Here is a 24,749-nt window from a genome sequence, read left to right on the forward strand (position 1 = left end):
TGGTCTATTCTCCCACGTGCCTTGTGACAGGACGAGGGGGAATGGGCTAAAGTTGTGCCAGGGGAGTTTTAGGTTGGATATTAGGAAGAACTTCTTTACCGAAAGGGTTGTTAGGCATTGGAATGGGCTGCCCAGGGAAGTGGTGGAGTCACCATCCCTGGAGGTCTTTAAAGATGTTTGGATGTATAGCTTAGCGATATGGTTTAGTGGAAGACTTGTTAGTGTTAGGTCAGAGGTTGGACTTCATGATCTTGAGGTCTCTTCCAACCTAGACAATTCTGTGATTCTATGATTCTATATCTCTGTTTCAAATATGTTCCCATTTTTCATATAAGTGGAGAATAATCCTATGAATCTTATATGCACTTGAATAAAGGAGTTTTCTCATTCAGCTATGTTGATCACTTTAAAATAAAAGGTTACATAGGCCTGTTCCATCCATGTTCTCTGAGTTTTTTATGTAGTAACAGGATGGGCCAAATTTACCATAGATTACCTCCCTGTGCCTTTCAGTAATTTTACAAATTAGGTCCAACAGACCTGTAAAATTAATTTTAGAAGGGAACTCAAAGCTTGGAAGATGTGTATTTTTTGTTATATGGCACCCATTTCTGATATTTCTCTGGTACAATAACATTGCACACACACACACACAGACCAACAACAACAACAAAAAACTTCATTAGTTATGTATCCACTTATTTAAAGTACTTACCATTTGCTGACAGAGTAAATAGTTGTGTTTTTTTCAGGGATTTTGTTGTTTTGTTATAATGGTGCCTTTGTAGACTAAATCATATATTTCATTTTAATCACTATATTTTAAAATTAGATTGTTATGAAATGCTGCTGGAATGTTAAAATGCAGTGATATTTTTTGTTTAGGTAGAATGGAGCAATCTGAATATATAATAACCCATGATGATAATATTTCAATAGATGTCATTTCTTCTAAAATGCTAAAGATAAAATAGAATTCTTTTTTTTTTTTTTTTTTTTTTTCAAATAGCTGCAAAACGAGGAAGTATTATCAAAGGAACCTTAAAAATTGAATTTGTCATTATGACAATATAATTTTACTTTCCTTGGCATTATTTTATTTTGCTTAACATGAGATTGTCCATATCTTCCAGTGTCTCAAGATAGATCTTAGTGTTTTAAAGATACATTGTTTTATAGCTGCAATTACTAAGGGAACTCCTAAAAGCACCCTTGTTTAAATTTTAGACACCTACTTTTCAGCAGTTTTCTGAAAAGCTGGATGTTATTATTGTCTAGTACAGTCATCCTTAGAAATATTGACTCAGTTGAAAATTTCAAGACTACTTTCAATAACATTCATTTACCAAAAGAGAAAGACTGGACAATGAAATGGCATGATTATTCACATGTTTAGCCAGAGACACCATTTACCGATCAAATTTATCTCTCTGTTTGAAAGATTAGGCTATTAAGTTCACTGAATTGGAAAATTAAGAAATGTGAGCTGAATGTTCAGTTAATTTAAATTAAAATAATTTTGATGATTTTCCTGAATTTATACTGTATAATGAAGAACCTCCCACATCATGGAACTCAGTCATCCATGAATTCAGGCAACTGAGTCATATAATAACCTCTAATTTACAGCAGCTGAAAATGTGACTATTTTCTTTATCCTGAACACATTAATAAAACCCACTGCATTCTTGAACCTCAATCTATGTTTTCAGCATGATAAATCATAAGAAACATTTCTCCTTCCCTGAATTCAGGTAGTTTAAGGTTATTTATTTTATGTTATTAAGAAGCTATTAATGTGTGAAAATAATTTTAAAAACATTTAGTAGTCTGAATGAGGGCTGTTCAATAGACTTGTGTCTTGCTAGCCTCGTTAAAAATAAACTTTTTTAAAAATAAGCATCACATATTCTGCTGCTCTTAGAACTTTGTGGAGTTTGCAGCAGTGTTCTGCAGGGAGAGCTGTAATTATGAGAAAAAAATTTCAAAAGTTCACTTGACAGGATTGTATTTCTACACTGGATTCTTCCATCCACTGTATTGATTTCTAACACCTCTCCTTTCCTTTGGTCACATGTGCTACATTTTGACTGCTGTTAAAATAACTCATCTGTAAAGTGTTGACAGAAGTCATACAGAACTCTGGAAAAAAAAAATAAATCATTGTATTTTGTTTTCTGGTCCACAGCACAACTTAGGGAAAGTGTAGTGTTTTCTGCAATAATTTTTATGTCAATTAACTTTAAGTCATTTTTTTCACATGGATTTATTATTGCATTTACTGGAAGTTCCTGAAAATGTCAGTCATGGTTTTCATTGTGTGTGCTTTGGCTTAAAGTTGAACCAATTTGATTTCTTCACATGATCCTGCATTTCTTCTGCCCTGTCTTTTCCAAGCACCCAGGAATGTTTGACAGATAAAAGCAGTCTACTCACTCCATGGGAAATTCTGACAGTGCAATTGTTTTGTTTGTTTGTTTGATTGATTGATTGATTGTTTGTTTGTTTTGGCTTTGTTTTCACGGAATCACAGAATTGTCTAGGGTGGAAGAGACCTCAAGATCATTGAGTCCAACCTCTGACCTAACACTAACAAGTCCTCCACTAAACCATATCTCTAAACTCTACATCTAAACATCTTTTAAAGACCTCTAGGGGTGGTGATTCCACCACTTCCCTGGGCAGCCCATTCCAATGCCTAACAACCCTCTCGGTATAGTTCTTCCTAATATCCAACCTAAAACTCCCCTGGCACAACTTTAGCCCATTCCCCCTCGTCCTGTCACCAGGCATGTAGGAGAATAGACCAACCCCCATCCCCCAGTTTTGTTTTGTTTTTCATTTAGTTCTTGTTAATCTCAGATGAAGCTCTTAAAATCACGGTGAAAGTGTAAAACCACCAGCAACAGTGACTGAGGCTACAGTCAATACCAATTAGAAAAGCAAAACAAAATCTTCTCATGCTCATTTTTTTCTAGTATTTGATTCTAAATTAAGCTGGATTTTGATTCTCCAAACTCTATTTTCTTAAATATATGGGTCATAAGTATTGTATTCCTACAAAGTAAAACTGGCTCATTTCTTCATTTTCTGAATGGAATAGTCCAGGTTTGGGATCTTTAAGATTGCAAAATTTCACAGCTTTAGTTTTCATTTTGCAAAAAAGTAAACTGAATCCAGACTGGTTTGGATCTCCATTCAGAACAGTACTGTGTAGTTCACTTTAAATGAGAGAATTTGACTTAGTGTAAAATGTGGACCATTCTGAGCAATTTTTATTGTTGTATAAAGAATGTACAGATTAAGGCTTTGTCTGATTTTAATTAGCTTCCCACAAGTTTAATATTCATATCATACTTTCGAGCTAAGGCACTCATTTTAGTGTATTCTAAATATTATTCTCTTTTCTGTATATTACTGCTCAGAGGGAGGGGAAAAAAAAAAAAAAAAAAAAAAAAAAAGGAAACCTTTTACCTTTTCCTACCTTTTTCTTATTTTTAGAGGTCAATGAAGTAAACACTTAAGACTGGTCTTGTGCAAGCTTATGAAACTACCTTACTCATTTGGCAGGTGGACCAAATATTTTTAGTGGATCCCAAATTAGTTAAAGTGGATCCTGTGAGTATCAGTTTAAAAGTAATTTGCTACACCTTTTATATTCTGAGACATGAGAAGGTATTTCACTGTAGAGTTAAGTGGTGAGTTGTAATACTGGCTTTCTTAAATCCTTCTCTCTTTTATTGCTAGGGCATCATGGAGGATTTCTCTTATCTGTGAAGCCAAACTTTGTTAAAAAATAGAGACATGCTTTGTTCAGTCTAGTTGAGCTTTTGACCAAGAGTAGAAAATTTTAAAACTGAAAATGATGTAGGGACAGATTTTTCAAAAATTACATTGGATATCCCCATGCTTTTGATATCTTTGAATAGATTATCTCCAGAAGCTGCTGTCACCATGCTGTCTGACAGTGTTTTACCCTTCCAAAGTGCCACAGATCAGAGAATAGAAAATTTGGCACATAAATTCTTCAGTGACTTTGATTTTAGGCTGGATTTTGATAAAGCATTTTGTATACCTTCATGTCATATTTACACACAGTCACTTACCTTGATGAGAAAATATTTCTTCTTGGCTCACACAAGAATAAAAATATTCTTTATCTCTTCAGTTGTACTGACATTACTCTTCAGTTTGTCTTTCAGTGATCAAAAACACACTTTGTTTTTTGGGGTTTCAGGATTGAAAACCCCATTGAAAAGAGTCACTTTGTGCATTTTCAGCATTTAATTTGAGCATGATCTGATACACAGTAGTAAAATCACAAGGCGAGAAATGCTAATGCTAACTAAGAGTTGCTCTTAGTTACTGTGTTCTCTGACACATCCCTAAAAAGAGCATGTGTTTGATTTGGAAATTCTTTATCATGCAAAAGGGTATTTTAATGCTCTTCATGACTAACAAAGATTTTGTTTTGTTTTGTTTTGTTTTTGTTGTTTTGTTTTGTTTTAACATTGGATTTCTTGTAGCAAGACTTTTTTGAATACAAATTGTGTTTCATGTGTTTGATATCCTTTTCCCAAAAGGTTAACAAATATATTTAAAAATTTTTCATTAAAAAGAAAAAATGTTGATGTTAAATGCTGTATAGCCCTGGTGTGCTGTAATACCTGTATTGATTAAAAACTTATTTGAGCTTAACATAAAAAAAAAAGTATTTGGCTTAGTATTATATATCCCATTTCTACATAGCGTAGTGATGGCTTAGACATTGTCTTTGATGTAGTTGTAATATTTTGAGAATTTGCTGTATGGCTGGCATACTCTAAAAGATGAACCTATGAATTCAGCTGAGGCAGAATGTATGTAATCCTATGCAGCCTTGTTTATTCCAGGGAAAAGATGCTTCCTCCTCACCCACCCACCAGTCTAAAGAAGACTTTAAATCAGAATTTTGATTTAATAAGTCGTTGTCAGAACTTTCCCCATTCTGCCACTCCATATAGACCCCTAAAAATAAATAAATAAATAAATAAAAGGATAAAGAAAAAATAATGAAGTAGGAGCAGTTGTAAAGTTGGAACTCCATGGGTATTTTGTATGGAACAAGCAGACTCTTATAATTAAAAGGATGTTGTTGTGTGTGTGCCAATAGTGTTACATCTTTTGCTGTGGACTGGAGGTGAATTGATATAATACAGCTTTTTCCATCTCTCTGAAAATCAATCTTCTTCTTCTACTTTTCATCTCTGTTAAAGGCCTTATTCTTTCTCTCAAGCCAGCCATTATACTGATTGATTATGACTGAAATTGTCTTGAATCCTACACAGTGAGAAAGAAAGATCCCATACACTGAGAAAAGAAAGTGGAACATTTTCAGCTTTCTCGTGATTGTTTTTATAAAAGCATTAGTCTGCAATGAGAGGTTGAAGCAGCAGCTGTTCATTAGCTGTACCATAAAACATCACCAGTTTGTATTGCTGTGAGCCCCATATTGATGTTTTAAGTGCCTAATTTGTTCACAAGAGGTTCTTTCTCAAGCTCTCCCTGTTGCTTTGTAGAGAAAGTGATATACAGTGTTCACTAGAGTGAAGAAAGAAAAATTAATTTTGAATGTGATAGAGCTTTTTAAATAAACATATAAAAACTTTAAAAGAGGAGTTTTTTCTTACTCTAGTGCAAGAGTAGACAGGAAATGGTTTCTTCAGGTGGTTATGTCCAAAAAAAACTATGGGGTATTCAAATACCTTAAGCAGAATCAAGATACATGAATTTGAGGTGTATTTTTGCAATGTTCTGGGGTTATGCAAGAATGGATTCTCTTCTGAGGGTTTGTCTCATTAAATTTAGCACATTGAAGTGTTTCATCAGTGTGATAATTTAAAGGAATATGAAAAGGAAAACAAGCAAGCATAACATTATATGTCACTAATAAAATTGAAACAGATATCATCCATTTGAAGTATATGACAGCCAGTGCAATTCACAGTAAAAACAACTCTCTCTATTGAAATGGAATGATTTTGTAACTTAAATAGTACCAAGATAGATTAATAGAAAAAGCTGTCCTAATTCTCTCATGAAAACTCACTAGTATTCAGCATGTTCTAGAAACATGTATGAACATTCTGATTAAATCCACAATTGACCATGTGCTGTGAGACTATTAAAAGCCAAAATATTTTATTTTTTTCAGCTGAGCCGTTTTTGCTTTAAATTTGGTTATTTCTCCACCCTTTTGTATTGGCAATATCCTCCTGCAAGATCTACCACCTCTGAGACTATGGGAACTGGTGTCCTCTACAGCCACCACAACTTATTTTATACTTAAGAACAAGCAATAAAAATACATATATATATTAAGAACAAGCAATATATATATATATGAATATATATATTTATATATATATATGTGAATATTAATTCATATTCACATATATATATGTGAATATATATATATTCTGCCAGTTTACCACTAGGAATAAACATTTACTAACTGGGTAAAACTGTTACATTTTGAAATGCTAATTCTAAACTGATTAGGATTGTTTGAAGGTCCTAGGCTAATACAATTCTTAATATATTACTAACTAGCACAGGTAAAGATTGTTACCATAAAGATGACAGCCATTCTTCTATGGTTTTATATTAAATGAATACATTTTGAAGGACAGAATTGTGTTTGTGCTGTATTTAGGAAAATCTCTGAGTTGTAACTTTAGCATGTATACAGGGTTTAAGTGGCAAGGTTTTGGTAGCAGTGGGCTGCAGGGGTGACTTGAAGCTGCCCCATGTTAGAAAAGGGCCAGTTTCAGCTGGATCCAAAGAGACCCACCACTGCTCAGAGACAAGCCGATAAGCAATGTTGTTTGCACTTCCGTGAGAGTAGATTTAAGAAATGGGGGGAAAAACAAAAACAAAAACAAAACAAAACAAAAAACTGCTGGGCAACAGCAGCTGGGAGAGTGAGGAGTGAGAACCAGCCCTGGTCAGTGCAGAAGGAGCACAGGAGGTTCTTCAGGCATACAGCAGAAGTTCCCCTGTGGTCTGTGAAGAGGTTTCCAGTGGAGCAGGCTGTTCCCCTGCAGCCCATGGAGCAGATCTCCACGCTGCAGCCCATGGAGGAGCCCCCAGTGGAGCAGGTGGATGTGGCCTGGAGGAGGCTGTGGCCCATGGAGAGCCCCCACAGGAGCAGGCCCCGGGCTGGAGATGCAGTCCATTGAGAGGAGCCCACACAGGAGCAAGGGGTCTGTGGGGAGCTGCCACCTATGGGGCACCTGTGCTGGAGCAGTTTGCTCCTAGGGGATGGACCCCGTGGTATGGAGCTGTGTGGGAGCAGTTCTGGAGGAGCTGCTGCCTGTGGAAAACCCCCACAGGCTCAGTTCGGGAAGGACAGCATCCCGTGGGAGGAACCCCACATGGTGCAGGGGCAGAGAGACCTTGAAGGAGCAGCGGAGATTAAGTTTTGGGGACTGACCACAGCCCCCATTCCCCTGCACTGCTCAGGGAGAATGTGGAAGAGGTTGTATGGGGGAAAGGTGATTTTAGGATGTGGGTTTTTTTTTGTTGGTTGCTTGGTTGGTTGGTTGGTTTTTTAGTTTCTCACTACTCTAGCTTGTTAGTAATAGGCAATAACTTTCTCTAATTTCCCTACACTGAGTCTGTTTTGCCCATTAAGATAATTGATACATGATCTCCCTGTCCTTTTCTCAACCCCTGAGCCCTTCTCATCATATTTTCTTCCTCTTTCTCTTTGAGGATGGGGAGTGAGAGATCGGTTGTGGTGGAGCTCAGCTGTCCACCTGAGTAAAGCTGCTACAGCATGTTGTGCAAAACATTAAACATTATGATCATCGGAAGGACTACAGTAAATGGGAAGCTTATGTGTAAAAGATTTTCTACTAATGTGGCTCCGAAGTGGAATTACTAGAACATAGTTTAATGATCAGAAAAATACAGATCACCTCTCTATGCAACATTTGCATACCTTGAATTTAATGTGTATTCTGAAGAAAAATGTTTTGGGATGGAATCTTGGTTTATATTTGGAAACTAAAGAGGGACACACCTTCTACCTCCTTTCAGTGGAGGGAAATGTTTTAGTATCTGAGAATTTTAGAGTAGACTGTCTTAAGACTGTGCCAACTGTTAAGCAGGTGTGTAGGAATACTGCGAAAGTAACTAAGTATTGTTACCAAGTGGTAACAACCTGATCAAGATGAAATAAAAGATAATGAGAAGTCCCATCCAAACTAGCAGCCAAGGCTTGTAACAGACCAAAAAAAAATAAAATCTGTCAGGGCTAGATATAACCCAGTTAAAAATGAATTAAAGATGAGATGAAAAGAAGCCTTGATTTGAAATAAATAAATAAACAAACACATTAAAAGTACTCAAGAACAAGAAGAAACTAGCCAAGAACAAAGTTGTCAAGAACTGAGATGGATTAGAGAAGCAACTCATCTATGATGAGGAAAAGCAAACTTGAATCTTACTGTGTCAGAAGCAAAGGAAATAGAATGAAATTCATTTGATGTTTTCCACAATTTTCCCACTTGCAAAAGCAGAAGAGGTGTTTTTCCATTGTAGAATCTATCATACAAAATATCTAACTCTAAAAGCCTGAGGTTTGATTTTTTGTTTGTTTGTTTTTGTTTTTGTTTTTGTTTTTTCTTCAGATATTTCAATGAGGAATTGCTTTTTGTGCCTAGTTTAAAATAATAGCTAAATGTTCCTCAGATCGAGGAACAGAAAGCTTTATGTTATCACTACTAGTCTAAAGGGACCTGTACTTACTGTGCACAGCACTTTTTTTTGAAAAAAAATAAAAGAAAAATGAAGAACTATCAAGCATTCATGGCTGCATGATTCATTTTTGGAACTCAGAACAGAATACAATAGGTCAATTTTCACTCAAGAATTATATAAGACAGCATGAATAACATGGAGGGAGCTAAAGATTGGAGGGTACCAAAGCTCTCTAGAGCTTCTGTCAGTCTTTGGGACTGTGGAGAAAGCTGTGGAGCTGCTCTTCATCAAAAAACATCATTCTGAATTGCAAAGTGGAAAGTACAGGCTTCCAGTGTTACATCTACTGTAGCTCCTCTGAGTCTTGTGAAAGTTACCCAAATGCAATTGAGAACATATGCAATTATTGAAGTTCCAAAGAGTATTTGTGATGTGTATCCACAGATGCCCAAGATACTAGACCAGTTTCTCTAGCTTCTCAACAGTCAGTGAAGATAATATTCAGATCAGGGTTTAATCACAGGTGGACTCACCCATTCCCATCTGGACAAGCCCATCCAGTGTCACTAGTAGAGGCTGGTCTTCCTGGATTTCCCTGAAATGAGTAATGAGCATTAGATTCTTCACATTGTTTGGTGTAAATTCTCCCAGTGTCATGCTAGTCTCCCCCATCCAAAATGCTCCATTAATATTAGGTAGGCTCAAAAGCTAGCAGACCAAACCATGTCTAGTGCTGGACTTGTGGATACAGCACCAGATGATGATTAATATTTTATATCACATGTGGGATTGCAAGTAAGGCTGGCTAGTAAGGCTGGCAAGTAAAAATATTATTTGATCTATCCCTATGCAGGCTCCTCTGAGATAGCTAACCTGTTCTAAAATCCTCCACTGTTTTTCACAGTTCTTAGGTAAAATATTGCTGCCCTTACCGATAACAAAGTTAGTTTCCAAATGACTAATTTAAATCTACATTGCTGTTGCTTATGCCATGACTGTTCTGCTTATTCACTAATTCCTCCTCTTTTTATTTTTTTCTTGTGTCAACCTTTAATGCACTTAAGGCCTGATATGAAGTTCCTCCACTTTTTTTTGTTGTTGTTTGTTTGTTTGTTTGTTTGTTTTTGTTTTGTTTTGTTGTTTTGCCATTTTTATTTTTCCCCCTAATCTTTTGGGATTCTTTGAAATTTCTGTCCTTACTAACATTTATCTGTATTCACTTTCAGACATGTGGATGCCAGTTCTGACCTTACATTTTCAAGAAATGACACTGTAAACTTCAAAAACTGTTAATAAGAAAAAAATAACCAAATGAAGTTTAATGCCCTTGGAAATATCAGAACATGCTGTGAGCAGGGCAAGGGATGGGAGAAAGAGCCAGAATGGGCTTCTACGTGAGCATGAAGGTGGCAGACTTTGTTTCATACCTTTGTGAACAGATTTCTAAATGGTAATAGCGACATCTGATAAAACATCTCAGTCTAATGAGGGAGGCTTGACAATGAATTCCTTAAAGATTAAAGATAAATGGTAGTACAACAATGAGACAAATGATATTCCAGTGAATATGCTTCATTGAAAAGGAGAAAATTGCCTATGGTGAAAGTAGGACCAGTACCTTGGGGGCTTTCCCCTGCTATCTAAAAAAGAATCTTTTGTAGTGAAGTGTCATTACTGTCTGATAGTGCTAAAGTAAAGTAAAACAGGTCAGGAGAAATGTAAAAAATAATAGAGACAAGGAACAGCCAAATTGTTTTATAAAAATCAAACAGCTCTAGCAAAAACTCATTTCTTCTGATGTCTTTTCTAAATTAGCAGATGATGGAAATACTGTGAATATAACAAATTTAATTCTAATACAGCTTTTGATGAATACTTGAAATTTTCATGAAATCTTGCAAACTGTGTATTCTTGAACACTTTGGTAGAGTAATATCTGGGTGAAGTAGAGGAAGGTTGTAAAAATACACTGTCTTTATGGCATTAGTAAAAGGAAGTACTTCTGATTTAAAGCATTACACTACATTGTTTTCCTCTTTTATCCACACAATCTTTTTACCCACACAATCAGCTCTGGATTGTCTAGTAACAAATAGTGGCCTTTTGAGGATAAGGATATTTAAAAATTCTCGGTCATATGTCAAATCAAAAGAGGATTTGCAAAGCAAGATTTCTTCCTCTCTCCCACCTGGATTTCGGTGGATCTCTGTAGCAGTCTCCATACATACAGATCATCTTTTATGGGGTCAAGACTTGAGAGTTCATGTTGGTTTTCCTTGGAAAAAATGACTCTAAGAACAAAAAAGACAGAGAATAATGACAGTTATGAGAGAGGGTAGGATATAAACATTTTGAACTGGCTTCAGCTGCCTAAATATTTGCCTAGAGCCATGTAATAAGACCTTGTTTTTTGCTGAGTGCCCTAGAAGGCAGTTGGTTTTTCCATAGGTCCTATGTCATATTTTCTAGCACTGTGTGGATATCTCAAATGCCAAAATACTGTAGAACATCAAAGGATAGACATCAATATTTAGGCTGCTGAATTGAGCCTATTAGTCTACAAGCAATTAAAAAAAATAATTCTCTGACAATCTCACCAGTCTTCATTCTTCCCCATTTCTGGTTTGCTTCAGGAATGCAAGCCAACTTTGTTCTCTTTTGAACAGCATTTATGAAACTCCTAGATTCTTACTAATAGTTGTACATTTGTGATATATAAACTTTCTTCTTATTCTCTTTGCCATAGCCAGTACAGTATTGCAGCAGTTTTAGTTAGGAGTATGATTTAGCCAATATTTCAAGCTTTGTCCACATTATGTCATATAGGGAATATGTTGTCATAAACTTGTCTTAATAGCTAAATAGCAGTTAACAAGCAGTTAAATCTTGTTAAAGAGAATTTTTATCTAATATAAACACCACATCAAAAAACACTACTGTCAGATAATAGACCTGACTTTCACCAATAAAAGTGAAACACATTAAATGCATTATTTTAATGTATCAATAATTGCATCAAGTAGTGCTTGTTACTTGGGAAAGGTTAAATGTTGGCACCTATGTATATAATTTATTTCAAGAAAAAATAATTTTTACTCTTATATGTGTTTTTGTTTTTTGTTTTTGTTTTTTAGTTAATATAATAAAAATAACCATACTGAAAGTCTTAGAAGGGCATTAGATAAGGACAGTCTTTGGGTGCATAAAATTAAACTCTGAGAGACAGAACATACTTTAAGCCTCCCCCATCTTCCTTTCTTGTCTAAGATCTCATTAAAAATAAAAGTGAGGATACAGCCCAGACTAAGGGTTTACTGATGAGTAATATGTGACATTCAAGTCAGCAGCTATATTTGTAAAATATCTGATTTTTTCTTTTCCTCTGCTTCTGGAACAGCTTGAGAAATATGTTTCAGTACTCAAAGAAAAGCTCCTTATTGTAGGTACATGTAGGTAGTAAGGAGAGAACAGTGAAAGGTGATGTGGGATGTGCAGATGTGAACATTGTTAATTCTTTTACCACCAACAAAAATGAACTGATAAAATTCATTGCAGAAGTTCCAAAAGATAGTTTTAAAATTATTTTAATTTTCCTCCTACCTCACAAAGCTTGCTGCAGTTAACTAGCCATATGCAAAGTTCAGATTTATCTAAAGACGTAGTAGCATGAAACTGAATTTTAAGCTCTTCTAATAGAGAACAGTAGCATAGACAAGCAGGAAGCTGTTATGTCCACTCAAAGCTGGCCAGCACATTCAAGTGCTCTTTAAATTTATTTTTTTTAATGAACACACCTAGAGTGATTCACCGAACACAGTGTATTTACATTATTATTAGCAAACACATTTAACTGTACTGAAAAAGTAATCAGAGTTGTAATTAGAACAAAATAAAACCAATAAAGACTGTTTTCAGGCATCATTTATTTAAATAAATATAAATATAATTCTTGTCTCATGAAATTTCCATTTTGTCTATTATTATTCTTTTTTATCATGCCATTGCCAAGATATGTGCATACAAGTACATGGTTGTAATAGAATATCGCATAAAAGAACAATGGAAAGGCATAAGCATTATTGCATATGTTATGTATATATAATATATACATAACATATATATAATATGGAGAACTAGTAAAATACAAGTAGCTAAAAACAATATTAAAAAAAAATATATATTAATTATAAGGAAAAGGACTGAGTTCTATAGTCTAATTGTAATGCAGGCTGAGGAAAAAGATTGAGGACATCTTGCCAAAACAATGAAAGATGGAAAATTTGAACTGAATGATAAAGATGAGAGCCTTCATATAGAAGTAGGGAAGAAAGGGAACAACGATGGCCACATGAAGCAGCAGTCCTAAAAGGAGACCATAAGTCTCTGTGGTCTGAGTCAGATCACAGACCTGATTCAACTGGAAATTAACTCAGAGGAAAAAAATAAAGCAGAAAAATGGGGAATTATCTTCAGCACATATAGATTACAGCAGAAAAACAGACTTCGATATATATAAATTGGTCGATGCTGTTTAAGTATATGGCATGCAGAGTCTTTCTATTTGGTACATTTTGTCTGCTGCTATGTTTCATAATGACTTGGCCATTTTTGGACTTTTTTTTCCTTCAGTTTGATGTGCTTTGCAATTTCCCACTTTTTTGCTGACCTCCACAATAGAGATGGTGTCACTTCAACTGTGGCATTTTGAGACAATTGTAGTTGAAATACTAAATAAGTCTAAAAATGCATCCATTGCTTTCGCTTTCTTTAGACTACACTTTATCCTTAGCTATGCTGATACAAACCCAAGGCAAATGAAAAGATATGTGGTCAGGTTTTGACAGAGGGTGGAAAAGTAGATGAATAGAGCCAATATAACGATCTGACTTCTGTAGCTAGAGGTATGCCAATGTGAGGCTAAGTGAAATACCGAACAGCTGAAAGGAAAAAGAAATGATACCGTACAAAGCTAAATATGGTTATACTGCAGATAGGAGAGGGAAAAAAAAAAAAAAAAAAAAAAAAAAAAGAGTAGAGTTTAATTTTAGGGTAGGGAGTTTTTGTTGTTGTTTTAAGAAAATAACTGCAGGTCAATGTTTTTAGACAATGGATGCTGCAAACTGTAAACTGTCTTTGAAAATGATTGCTTTTTGCCTTCTGGAACATGAATGATCCATAGACACCAGATTTTTTTTTTTTATTTATTTTTTTTTTATCTTAGCCAAAAATATTGGTTTTAGGTTTCTTTGAGTAGTTTAGAGAGCTGTTGTCAATCTATGCATTTCAAATATCAGTAGGACTGTTATTGTGTTATTTCACAGAATCACAGAATGGCTGTTTCAAGACATGTCAGTCACTATCATTATAGTCACTATCATTATTTTTTTCATTACAGCACCCTTTATTTTTAATCCTGGGACATTTCTGTATTTGTGATATCTATCTCAAAACATGAAAGGCCCAATTAACAAATACTTTCAAACAATTTTATTGAGGGCAGATTTACTGCAGAATGAACTGGAATTCCTCCTCTTTCCAGCTCCAGAGATGCCATTGGCATCTTCTTTCTTGGATGTCATCATTACTGTCATCTCTTTACCCAGGCAAGAATTTCTCCCCCTTTTCTCTGCTTCCCTTAGGGAGATGTCTGAATTCACTGAAATGGTGACATACATGTATGTGGAAGATCATACAGTCATACTATGCTGCTACTTTTTTTTTCTTCTTATAATTCAACAGACTACAGCAAGCAGTAGTTATAAAAATGAGCAATCGGCAGCGTGTTATTAAATAAGCTTCCCCAGATATAAAAAATTGAAAGATAATGCAGAAATAAATATAGGCATGGAAAAACAAAACAAAACAAAACAAACAAACAAACAAACAAAAAAGAATAGGTATGTCATCTGTTATTTCCTGAGTAATCTAGTCATGAACGCAGGCCAGAAGTCAGGATTTCATTGATTAACATGTTGATTTTCTTTCCAATAGTAATTTTGGTTGAAGATTTAGTTCAGAATATATTAATGTCCTCATGTGCATGATTCTAAGACTTCTATATGAAAAGTTACTTTTTATTAGTTTAAAAGGTCATTTATGCAATTTTGGTGTGTATCAGCTCTGAGAAATCTTTTGAGGAATCTTGTTATCAGACCATTGAACAGCACATCACCCCACTTCGTTTATATAATTCTTTCTTCTCTGGATTTTATTAGTTGCTATCAAACACATTGGATAAAAATATGAAAATAAGTATGTTTGTTCTCTGAGCTTTGTAGCAGAGAAAATAGTTAGAGCCAGAAGCATCTCCCCTGGATTTTAGGAGAATGGTATTACCCTGCCTTTCTCAGAGATTGCTGGTTACCTTCTGTCAGTGAGCAACTGTCTCACTGCAAAGCAGAAGCACGATCTCTTCTCTTTTGTCTGTGTTCAAGGCAATTACTTCTTAGAAAGTGGAATTTCTTCAGAATGACTATGTACAAGAGCAAACGCAGAAACCAAAGATGTAAGTAAATTGTAAACTTTTTAAAAACGTTTGTAGATAGAAGGGGGAATAAATCTTCAGTTTCATTGAAAGCCATGCCTTGCTTTACCGTGCTGGGGTTAAATAACACCAGAAAAGCAGGAACAGTATTCCCTGCCAATTATCGCACTGTCTCTGTATCTTAAGTGCATGAAAGAGCTTTAAAACAAACCAAAAAAAAATCTCACTTGTTACTATGGAAACCCACAGAAGTGATTGCTTTTTAATATTGACAAAGAAACAGAGATCAAATATAAGTTTATTTCAGACCAACATGCTTTATTAGGGATAAAGACTAGGTAGTTATATCCTTTGCCTTGATAGGGTTGGCACACTTCCACTTGATGGACTTCTTTGTGTGATGTAGGGAGCTAGTATTACCAGAACTTTAAGGGTAATTGATTTTCCCTCACCACAACTTTCAGAGGAATTGACTAGCTTTGCTTAAACCACAGAAATAGAAACTGGAGAGGGTGGCATGCATGTCTCTATTGTGTGTTTATGATGCTCCAACCCTGAAAATACACTGTCATCTAAATGCATGAATTTCCAGGCAAGCACCTGTTTGACTCTAAATCGCTATGGCATCAGCTGGGGGAATTTTAGTAACAATACTGACTCTCTCCTCCAGAACATTATGGCAGGGTGACTCTTGCAGGTCAGCTCATGAAGTATGAGTTACTGTAAGGAAATCTAGCAGGAGGCCAAGTTATAAGTGGAGAACATGTCTGTGGATGAGAAAAAAAAAAAAAAAAAAAAAAGGAAAAGATATTCCACTAAGAAAAATGACATGTAGGGACTGTGTGCTTTAAGGGAGAGAGTAGGATGGGAAGGAATATCAATACAAAAGAAGATAAGTTTGGACTTTATTTGGACAGGGACATTGCTGCTGTTCAGAGTAGAAGGGATTTATACAGCTTTATCACTGACCTCGGTCTCTGGTCCTTAGAACTTAGTCTGTACAGCTCTCTTTCAGTCTTTCTTTCCCAGAACAAATGGATGTGCTGCATGTAGAAAGTTTGCACAACAGATCCCTGTTAAAATTTCTGCAACAGAAATCAATCTGCTTCACATTAAAATAAAAGGAATTATCATAAAGTTTGTTCCCATAGCAGCAGTGAAAGACAATTATTTATATACAGTCAGATAATAGATAATCAAATTCACTTTAACATACTAATTACTATCAGTGTTATTATGTAATAATAAGGACATCTTTATATTGTCGGCTGTCTTCTTGCCTTTTCTCCCATGCGAGCCTGTTTGTGGTGTACAATAATGACATTTGTAACTAAGTAACTAAGTTAGATTTTTTATTTGTTGTAGGGATATAGCCATTCATGAAAACTTTGCACAAGATGCTTTTGAGAATGTTTTTATGAAGAGAACCTGCCTTCTTCCCCTTTCCTTTCCATTCCTGCTGACCCCAAGGAGAATCTGTGATTTGCCAAGGGGGAAAAATAAGAAAGAAACATAAACAGAATCAAGTTTGCAACTATGGTTGTGGCTCTTGCACTGTTTTTTGTTTTAAACTGTCTTTAATTTTAGGATCAATAAAATATCTCAATAAAACTGTCTCTGTAATATTAGATACCAGTACACATGAATGCTTCATTAGTACCTCTTAGTTAATTATCAACTCTAAAGATCAATTTCAACAAACAAATCAATTTGGGAAATTTTGATATTGCTCCTCTTCATATTATTCAAAGGCCTTTTGAAGGACAGATTTCATTTTAGCAGTTATTCTGAAATACCAGGCATAATGGTAGCTGTGTTGAGCAGTAGACTAGTACCACATTTTCTGTTCACTTAACTCATGGTTAAGTGAACACTTGCATCCATTTTTGGTGGCCCTTAATAAACAATAATGAAACATACTTAGTTCATAATTTCCACTATGCATAGGGTAAACTGTTTTTTGTTTGTTTGTTTGTTTGTTTTTATCTCCTCACTACATCTCAATAAAACTCTTGAACATCTAGCATAAAATAAAAATGAGCTCTGTGAGTTTTTTTATTCATTGAAGTGCTGCTTCTGGGTTAGGTACATGCTGAACAATATAGGCATTGCCTTCCAAAATATTTTTTTTCTCTAATGTTTGAAGAAGGGTATAAAGGCATTTTGTACTTCAAAGAATTTGAAAATACATCAGAAGAGGAAGGAGGTTAGAAAAAATAGAGACATTATGTATGACCTTTTGTAACATCAAATATGAGGAATCCCTATTTCCATTTTCTGTCAGAGGAGCAAAATTTTTGCTGGAGATGCCAAAAAACAAAACAAAAAACCACCACCACCAAAAACTATTTACTCTATATGTCTAAGCTAAATAGACTGTGTCTATTCAATTTGTCTATATGAATGGCATAAAAGTTCCCTATATATTTATTTCTGCTGCAGCAGCACATATAACACTTCTAAATTTGAAAACAGATTTACTTGCACTGTACCTTTTGGTTTTAATTCTAGCCAAAGTAGCACCCACATTAAGTAGTTCATATATTTTATTCATTCCACACATGGTTGTAACTGATGAGAACTAAAAATAAATATCACAGTAAACTGTGAAACTTCCACATCACTAAATAAGAAAATTCAAATAAGGCTATTTCTGAATGTCTGTGTGTACCTACATACAAGCACACATACTGAGTGTCTGGACATACATACATGTGTCTGGACACCCAGATTTCTAGCATGCTTTATTCATAATTCAGAATGTTATCAGATATCTGATAAGTGGGATTCTCATTTCATTACATGGACATAATGACTGAATGAGAGGAAACCATTGTAAAAATACAGTCTCTTTAAACACTGAAAAAAAAAATGTTAAACACACCTGCTAAAGCTTTTCTGAAATAAAAGTTCTGAGTCAGACTGACCTGCCTTAGGGCACCAGCTACTGAGGAGCTGAGGCCAGGCTGCAGTGCATATGTGGGACTTCTCCATGGACAGGCAGTCATTCACATACTCCAAATCCATTTTTCACTGGAAAAAAAATGGACTTCTATATAAACTAAAGTTTATTAGTTGTTAGTGCAAAGCTTCACACTTTAAATTAGGATCACATCCTGAAAGATTGTGTATAAACAGCATAAAATATGATAATGACGTTTCAATCTAACACCATAAATTTGACTAAAAAAAAAAAAAAATTAAAAAATTAACACTATAAATTTGACTAAAAAAAAAAAAAAGCAAAAAAAAAAAAAAATCAAGAGGAGGGAGACAGTAATGGCCAAGATGGTGTTTTAAGGGTTTGTAGCAGCACCCAAGAGGAGATGCTTAGATAATGCCTGTGGGGAGGCATAAATTATTTTCCAAAATTGTGAATGTAGGTGCTGCAATGTAGAATGCGTGTGACTGTTGCAGAAGGTCATAATATATTTGGCAGTATTTAGAGGTGTGCTGCCCACAGGGATAACTTGATATGTTTTTTTTCAGGTATCCATGCCTTGTTGGAGAAAGAACTTCTTGTATGCCAATAACAAAAGTTGAGAAATCTGTGAAATTCCAGACAGAAATAATATTTTATCCTATCAGCTGTTTTTGATCTATTGCATAGCCTTCTACATTTTCTTTTATCAATAAGGTCCTATTTGCAATCTTTTCATCACAGGTTTGCTGCTCTCATCTTTTTTGTCCACCTTTGCAGATAACATGATTACTTTTAACCATATAAATACATTTGGCATCTGTTGAACCTTGTTAAATCAAAGTTAGATCAGCCCATGATAACTTCCATCTCTTTCTTGTCTATTAAGGCAACAAAGACACCCCACTACTGAGACTGCTGCCGCTCAAAGAAAATAGCAGCCTTTAATAAAGTGTGTTTTAGGAGTTAGTGACTGGAAAACCATCTCTCATTGGGGAAAACAAGTATAGTTACTGACCCAGATACATATAAGAAAACTGCTTCTTTCTCTAAAACATCAGAGACTCAGACAACAAGGGAATATCTCTTCAGCATGGTATAGAGACAGCTTTCTTCATATAAAGCTATCCTAGAATAGCCCCAGGACATTCCTATTGCTTCATACCTTTTGAGGAAGTAGAGTTCAGCACAATTAAGAGTATCATTAATAAGGCTGAGTAAAAAGACACTCATGACCTTCAGGAGTACAAATGTCATTGAATATTCACATCACATGGATAACATCTTTATAGAAAAAAAAATATATATATATATATAATTTCTACTCAACAACTTAGGGGCTTCAGGGATAGAAGCACACTTTTCATAACTTTGAAGGGAATTCATTGTGACCTGAGAAAGTTGGCTTATTTGAAATTATTCATTTCCCAATGTCACTAATAGTAAAATTTAAAACTTATGTCCCTCAGTGAAGCATGCAGGATAAAAAAGCTGGAATTTTTTCTTTGACACATTTTCATGTCTGCTGTAGACTTCTAATTGCTTGTCTGCTTCTGGACTGTGTAAGTTACTCAAAAGCATTGAAAGGTATTTGTTTCAAAAAACGCCTTTTGAGATGTTTTTGAGATTAATAACCTAACCGAATTCTGTGTGCTATACTTGATGCTCCCTTCTGCTCTGTTGGAGTCTACCTCAGCAAGAAAAGTAGAGGTTTTGTCTCTGTAGAGTCAATGCTGTGAAGAAGTACTAAAAATGAGGAGGAAAACTTATGGAATCAAGAATTTATTTGCAATCTCTCTTGAATGTAAGACAAGGAATAATGTGTCAGAACATATTCAGAAGTGACTTACAAAAACCTATTTGAGAGTCAAAGTCAGCTCACCTGAAATGTAGCTGGAGATGGTAACAAAGAAATCCAACAAATCATTTCAGCTTTATGGAGAAAAAACCTAGGGCAACAAAAAAGCCCTTAATAGTAGCTTAGTCTATGTTAAAAAGGTTATGGTAATAATGTTAGGATGGGTTCCTTACTTTGCATAAATAAAACAGTAGAATAATGGACAATAACTAAGCTTCAAAAAAATATAATCATTGGAAATTTAGACAGACCTCATAAAAATACATCAGCTATAGTTTATGATGATAAAAATTGAATTATTAAAAAAGATGAACATATGCAAATCATATAATTTGGATTATGTGATTTGAAGAGTATTAGGGGAATTAGCAAATGAATGTACTGCATCATTGACAACTTATATTTGAAAGGTCACTGAAAACTAAGAAGGTATCAGAAATATAAATGTAATACTTGTTTGCACACACGGTAGTATTGTAGTCCCCAGCTTTACTCAGACTGGGAGAAAACTTTGCTGTGTTCATCAGCGGGATAATTTATCATTAGTGAAACACCACTATGTGTGCTGGTTATTCTCCTACAAGGAAACAAAACTTACATGTTCTAGTACTGAAGCATTCCAGTAAAAAAATTATAAATAAAATCTATTAAAATAACAACCAACAGATTATAGATAATCATAATCTAAAGCAATCTATGTAGGAAGACAATTCTGGCTGTTGAAATGAGCAAACATAAGTCCAGTGAACAGATGGAATAAAGTTAGACTAAAGATGACTACAAGCTAAGATACACATTCTCTGACAGTAGTCAGTCATGGAGACAAATACATGCAATTTCTTCCCTCCATCACTTGGTTTTTGAATCCAGATTACTCATCTATTTTTAAAATCTCTATTCATCACATACTATGGACCTGATGACAAAAAATTATCCATTCAAACATTATAGTACATGCTATTGTGCAAGTCATAAAGAGTATTATTATATAGTCATAAAACCTCCAAAGTCTCTAAAAGTATGGAAATCTTAAAGGTACTCCAGACTTCCTCACTACATGATACTCTGTTAGAATTCCTGTACTCTGCTGTAGAAGAGATGTCTACCTGTCTGCTCAGTAAAAGAAGAAAAATCCCTCTGGGATTCAGACCATATAGTCTGCACTCTTCAGGCAAAATCCATTACTGCTTACTTTCAAAGTGCAAACTTTTTCTAAATAAAAATAATAATAATAATAATAAATAAATAAATAAAAAGCTTAAAGGGCTTGTATGACTGCACATGTAGGCAGAGCAAGTCCTGATTTGTAAGCACATTTGCCGACCTGATTTTCTTCTATTCCTTTTCATGTACTTTCTCTGTAGAAACAGAGCAGTAAAGAACACCTCTATTCTACCTCCAGAGCCGTTCTTAATTTCAGACACAGCTTGTAACTCTGCCCCTTTCCATAATCAGAAATGTTGACAGACTGAAATATTGATTTTTCTAATACGTGCAATCTCTTCTCAAGCCATATACAAAATTAAAACAAACAAAAAAAAAAAAAAAAACACCTTCTACTAAATGCTATAGTGCTATACTTCCAGCTGTAACCAGCAGTAAGACCAAACAGAATGTGCATATTAACAACAACAACTTCATAAGAATATATATATATTAAAAAGTTTTATAAATATAAAGTTTTTAAAAATAAGTTTCATGTCTCTCAAATCATTACCCCAGATCAGATAAAACCATTAAAGGGATGCCTACAAGTTGTGAAGCATCAGTCAAGATCTAACTGCTACAGAAAGTGTAATATCTTTATATCGTAAAAGCATAATTCTTTCATATTCTTAGAGGGCATAATCCAGCAACATTTCTAGATGTTCCTCAGGAAATATTCCCCCTCCTTCCTTCACACATAGCCCAGAAAGAATACAGGTTTCAGGTGTATTAAAGGGGCATTACAGTGAACACTATGAGCACATATGATCAATATTTTGATTCAAATTTTATCTGTGGATCATTCAGTTTCACATTTACAGTTTTGAAGAGTTCAAATATTTAGGCCTTAATTTTCTGTTTTTCCCTGTTCCACTTTTTTTTTTTTTTTTTCCAGTTATTACTGTTATATTTCCAGTTATTCCAGTTATATAAACATTCTGAAAAATAGGCTGTAATGTTAACTTATGTTATAGCTTACAGTTATAGATTTATTTTCTGGCCCTTTTCAAAAAAGAAGAGGTATCTTTTCCTTATTATCCTTTGCAGAAAGCTGAAGTGATCTCTACTGACTGTTCATTCATTTCTTTTTCAAACTCCCCACAAAATAAAGTCTGCCTAGAGCAGCTTTTCAAAAAATAAAAATAATTTATGAATACATATTGTGTTTTAAGACTTCTTTTGACCCTAATGAGTTAGAAAATCATACCTTAGAAAATCATCCAACTGTAATGCTTTAAATAGTATACCCATTGTTCTTCAAATTGGTGGGCTCTGTCTTATTAATAGTCTCCAGACAATGGTATTGCTGATTTTTGTTCAGCAAGTCTGTCATAAAGCTGGGTCTAGGTGGTGTCTGGGTCTAGAAGGTGTGACCTTCTAGCCTGGTTTTACTGCATGTATTTAGATATTATTTCCTTAGGACCTACTGAAGATTTGACACTGCTATTTGCAACACTTTGGGTTTTGCTTTATTTTTATTCTGTTACCGCAGGGCAACATGTGGTATCAGGACAGAACTGAAACCTACTGCCAAAAATTCTCAACACTCAGCAGTCTTGGTTATTATTCTGAAAAAGACTTTTTCCATTTTATTTGCTATCATTTTTTAGGGCAAGATTTTTTAAAAATATTTTAAAAATAGTCTATCATTTAAAAAACAAAAACAAAAAAAAAACAAACAAACAAACAAAAAAACCACTTTCAGTGTGAGATCTCTGGGGGCTAGAGGGAAGACCCTTCCTGCTTGCCTTCTGTGGATAAACTAAAATACAAAGAAAAGGTCAAGTATTTACTACTGGTGGCTTATAAAATTCCATTCCTGTCCTGAGGGGGGGAAAAAAAAAAAAACAAAAAAAAAAAAAAAAAAAAAAAAACAACTTATGTTACAATTGCATTTTTGAAGCACTACACACTGATTTTATTGCCTTTCCCACTGGATTTCATTTTATATTTGCTATTTAATGTTTTTGACCAGGACCAAATATTATAAAGATGGATTCAAGCCAGCATGTATTTAGATGTAGCACTTTTTTCCTTACTATACATTTCTTAAAATTAAAATGCTTTTCAAATATTGAGATACAAATTCTACAAATGTCTACAAATTCCTTTCATGAGAGCAGGAAACCTATCAAGCTTTTTGTCATTGTCTCTACATTTTCGTTGGTACTCACTGATCAACTTTCAAGGACATTGTTCAGTGTCACAGTCCCCAGTAACATATATTTGGATGTATAAATAACATGTATAAAGATATATCACAGATACTGTGTTGTATTTGACGATGCAGATGTTGCAACTAGAAAAGTAAGTTTCTATTAAAGCAGGTTGACTAATGAGTAGGTAATGGTGTGCAATGTGGGAATAGCTTAAGACCACCAGCACCTTCTGTAATAGTTTGAGAGTAATCATGAATATACAATGATTTTTACTTTTGATAAAATATGGCTTAAAAAAAAAAAAAGTCTGCATGTTTGCAGAAATCATTGTATGTGTTGCAGATATTTAATGTGAATTTGTAGTAAATCTTGATCATCACAGACAAGCTCTCATATGTTCAAAATGAGTCTACTTTCATTCTTTTTGATTTCTGTCAAATACAAAAATAGTTTCCTGCTACATGTCACAATACATATTTTCCTTGTACTTGACTAAAAATGCTGAGAATAAATTATTTCTAGCCTATAGAGGTATGAATATTAATATCTATGCTTTCATGAAGTATCTCCTGTATGTAAAAAAATTCCTTCAGTGATCAATTGAAAAATATTTTGTTTTTCTCAAACATTGTGATAAGAAGCCTAGGTAGATTTTGAAAGTAAATATGTTCTTTTTTCAAAATAAATATTCTATGTTGGAATTTATGTAACATGTTGGATTTATGTTTTTTCCATGGTCTTTTTAAAAAATGAGGAAGGAGCACATCTCATGAAATGCAGATTCTATTGGTTGGATCTGCCCATGAATTTTGCATGAATTGTAAATATTTGTATGGCTAACACAAAATCTGATTTCTTCCTCCTTCTTCATAAAAAATAAATTTTCATGTATACTTCCTTTTTTTTTTTTTTTTTTTTTTTTTTTTACTCAGAATGGCTACTATAATTCTATTTTCAACATAACTGATTAGCCAAAGATGCTATTAATGTTGGAGAACATGTTTACATTTGAAATTCAAAGTTACTTCTACAAAATGTACTGTTTGTATTCAAAAAATAGAGATGTGCCAAAAAATTATCTGCCTTTTACTCTATGATCAGCTACTGTCCATAGATCCTGGTAGCTCAAACAGACAATTTGAAGCATTTAAATAATCTACAAAAATTTTTACTTTCAAAAGAAGTTGTAGCTATATAAGCAGGAAAACAAACAAACAAACAAAAAACAAAAACAAAAACAACAACAACAAAAAAAAAACATGCATATAATCATCATAACAGGAAGCTTAGAATTTTTGCAGAAGTTTAAATTTCCCTTATACAATTTTCTTCCTGCCAGGAATTTATAACTGGGGAACATGAAGAACAAGTGCTGTA

At 34.3% G+C, this 24,749-nt stretch overlaps 1 protein-coding gene across 19 annotated transcripts in view; it reads left to right on the forward strand.

The window, feature by feature from the left end:
- Positions 1-24,749, forward strand: part of RALYL (RALY RNA binding protein like) — a 426,876-nt gene that overhangs the window by 292,167 nt on the left and 109,960 nt on the right. The window contains exon 1 of one of the 19 annotated variants that reach the window (XM_032182404.1): positions 15,132-15,250. The exons of the other annotated variants lie outside the window; for them this stretch is intronic. Within the exon in view, the coding sequence (XP_032038295.1) occupies positions 15,214-15,250 (37 nt within the window). The 5' untranslated portion in view covers positions 15,132-15,213. Of the gene's footprint in view, positions 1-15,131; positions 15,251-24,749 lie in introns of those variants that run through there. 19 annotated transcript variants of the gene reach the window in all.

This window comes from Aythya fuligula, chromosome 2 (genome assembly GCF_009819795.1).
Source record: "Aythya fuligula isolate bAytFul2 chromosome 2, bAytFul2.pri, whole genome shotgun sequence".
Taxonomy (NCBI): Eukaryota; Metazoa; Chordata; class Aves; order Anseriformes; family Anatidae; genus Aythya; species Aythya fuligula.